Consider the following 3004-nt stretch of genomic DNA (forward strand, 5'->3'; position numbering starts at 1 on the left):
AGACTGCACTTTGGCTTGGCTCTAGGATCCTTTTTTGTTTTGTTTTGGTTGGTTGGTTTGGGACCACACCCGGTGGCAACTCAGGGGTTGCTTCTGGCTCTGTGCTCATAAATCGCTTCTGGCAGGCTCGGGGGGACCATATGGGATGCCAGAAATCGAACTTGGGTTCATCCTGGATCAGCCACATGCAAAGCAAATGCCCTACCACTTGTTATTGATCTGGCCTTTTTTTTTTTTTTTTTTTTCAGGATCCTTTTTAGGTACCAAAACTGTGTGTCAAACCCTGGAAATGTTGGTTCAGCTTCATGGCCAAGTGTCAGTTAGTTTGTATGTTCACCTCCCAATGTGTGTCTTTTTGTTTTGTTTTGTTTTTTTGGGCCACACCCGGCGGTGCTCAGGGGTTACTCCTGGCTGTCTGCTCAGAAATAGCTCCTGGCGATCATTGGGCCTGGCGCACCCAGCAGCTTCTAAAGTGGCGCCTCTGGTGGGCGCATTCCGAACCCCTGATTTCTTTGCCTTCCGCCCTGGCTCCCCCCAGCCCTGGTTCCCCACCCTCTCTGCCCCGGGCCTCCACTCCCCGAGGGCTCAGTGGGCTCAATCTATGCGGTGCCGCCACCATGTTGACCAAATCGCCGGTTCCACCACTCCCCGCGACCACCATGCCGCCAGGAGGCAAGGACCGAGAAGCATTCGAGGCCGAGTACTGCCTGGGCCCTGTCCTGGGGAAGGGGGGCTTTGGCACTGTCTTTGCCGGACACCGCATCTCAGATCGACTCCAGGTGGCTATCAAAGTGATCCCCCGAAACCGTGTGCTGGGCTGGTCCCCCTTGCCTGATTCTGGTACATGCCCACTGGAAGTGGCACTGCTTTGGAAGGTGGGTGCCGGTGGTGGACACCCTGGTGTGATCCGCCTGCTCGACTGGTTTGAGACAACTGAGGGTTTCATGCTGGTCCTTGAGCGGCCTTTGCCAGCCCAGGATCTCTTTGACTACATCACAGAGCAGGGCCCACTGGGTGAAAGCCGAAGCCGCAGCCTCTTTGCCCAAGTAGTGTCAGCTGTTCGGCAACTGTCATGCCCGCGGCGTTGTCCATCGTGACATCAAAGATGAGAACATCTTGATGGACCTCTGCCGGGGTCGTGCCAAACTTATTGATTTTGGTTCCGGTGCCCTGCTTCATGATGAACCTTACACTGATTTTGATGGGACACGGGTATACAGCCCTCCCGAATGGATCTCGTGTCACCAGTACCATGCCCTCCCAGCCACGGTCTGGTCACTTGGCATCATCCTCTATGACATGGTGTGTGGGGATATCCCATTCGAGAAGGACCAGGAGATTCTGGAGGCTAAGCTCTGCTTCCCAGCTCATGTCTCCTCAGACTGCAGTGCCCTAATCCGCCGGTGCCTGGCCTCCAAACCATCTGCACGCCCTTCACTGGAGGAGATTCTTCTGGATCCCTGGATGCAGACACCAGCTGAAGATGAAACCCTTGATGATGTCCCCGAAGGGGCTTCCACTCCTCTAGCCTGGTCCCTGCTGCCCTAATAGTGCCCAGGCCTCCCACACCCACCTGCCCACTCCTGGTTGGAACAACCATTTCATGGTTGTGCCACAGGGATAGATGGGCCAACTACAGTTGACTTGGTTTTACAGGTCATTACAAATTCAGTGTTACAGGGTCAGATTGGGGCTTGGGGGTCAGAAAAACCGAAGCCAGATCTGTCCCAACCCCCATCCCAATCCTTTCAAGGAGCCTTCCTCCCACATCCTGTTTTCTGGAGAGGACATTTTGGAGCTTTTCCTTTGCTATAGATGTTGATTTAACTGATGTTCCTTTAGATTTTGAGCTCCCCTCCCACTAGGTTCTGCCTCTGTTGAATTGTAGCTGCTTTAGTTACCCTTTCTTCAACTACCACAATTTTGTTTTCAAGCTATTTGGGCAAGGGTGCTTTCTAATTTCCCAGTGGCTCTTCAGCCAAGGGACTCTTAGCCTAGGATCTCTCATTCAGTCAGGCTGCTCACCTACCTCAGCCCAGGGTTTATTTATTCTGGGGGAGGTTATGCTCTCTTGTTTTCCCTGGGCTCATGCTCTCATTTCCATTTTCTGCCCCCTTTTGATAAAAGGACCTTTGTTATCAAAAAAAAAAAAAAAAAAAGAAAAGAAATAGCTCCTGGCAGGCACAGGGGACCATATGGGACACCGGGATTCGAACCAACCACTTTTGGTCCTGGATCGGCTGCTTGCAAGGCAAACACTGTGCTATCTCTCCGGGCCCCCCAATGTGTGTCTTAGCCTGTCACATCTTCACCGTGGGACTGCATCTGTTTAACCTTATTATTGAGTTCTGGCTTCTATTGCACTGACCCTGGGCCCCACCAGCCTGAAGGCTGAGCCAGCTTTGCCCCTGTCCAACCAGCCAGACCCCACTCCAGCTTCTGAGCGGATCACTCAGTCCTCACTGGGACCTGTGCCCTTTAGAGAATAGGTCCTGGACTCTGACGCCCAAGCCACTCTTGCCTCACGGGACCCCTCCAGTCCTCCCAAGTCCCCCTTTTCCACTCGCCCTAGAGCATGAAACTCACTTGAGTCCCCTGCCACCTGCCTGCACTCTATATTGGGAATTTGGGGACAGTGAAGTGTACCTGAGCCCCAGGGTGCCCCCTCTTCACTTGTCCTGTGGCTGGCACAGACCCTGTGTCTGGGATACAGAGGGCTTAGGGTGCCCCTGCTGTGTCCTGCAATCAAATGCCCTATAGCCATTTCTCTGGGGGTTTTGTTTGTTCTGAGGCTCACCTGCCCAGTAATGCTCAGGGCTTACTTCTGGCTTTGCACTCGGGAATTACTGCTGGCAGGCTCAAGGGACCATATGGGATTCCGGGGATTGAACCTGGATTGAAATTGATGCTTGCAAGGTAAATGCTCTCACCACTGTGCTATTAGGAATGTATGAAATGACCATGATAATTGGCAGGAGAGCTGTTATAAAAGAAACCATAAGTG

At 52.9% G+C, this 3004-nt stretch overlaps 1 protein-coding gene across 1 annotated transcript; it reads left to right on the forward strand.

Moving 5' to 3' along the window:
• Positions 1-476: 476 nt before the first annotated feature.
• LOC126001297 (serine/threonine-protein kinase pim-2-like) lies at positions 477-1651 on the forward strand. Its single transcript, XM_049768532.1, is given in 2 exon segments — positions 477-1064; positions 1066-1651. Coding segments are annotated over 2 exon segments (930 nt in total). The 5' UTR covers positions 477-617; the 3' UTR covers positions 1549-1651.
• The last annotated feature ends 1353 nt before the right edge of the window (positions 1652-3004 follow it).

This window comes from Suncus etruscus, chromosome 2 (assembly GCF_024139225.1).
Source record: "Suncus etruscus isolate mSunEtr1 chromosome 2, mSunEtr1.pri.cur, whole genome shotgun sequence".
Classification (NCBI taxonomy): domain Eukaryota; kingdom Metazoa; phylum Chordata; class Mammalia; order Eulipotyphla; family Soricidae; genus Suncus; species Suncus etruscus.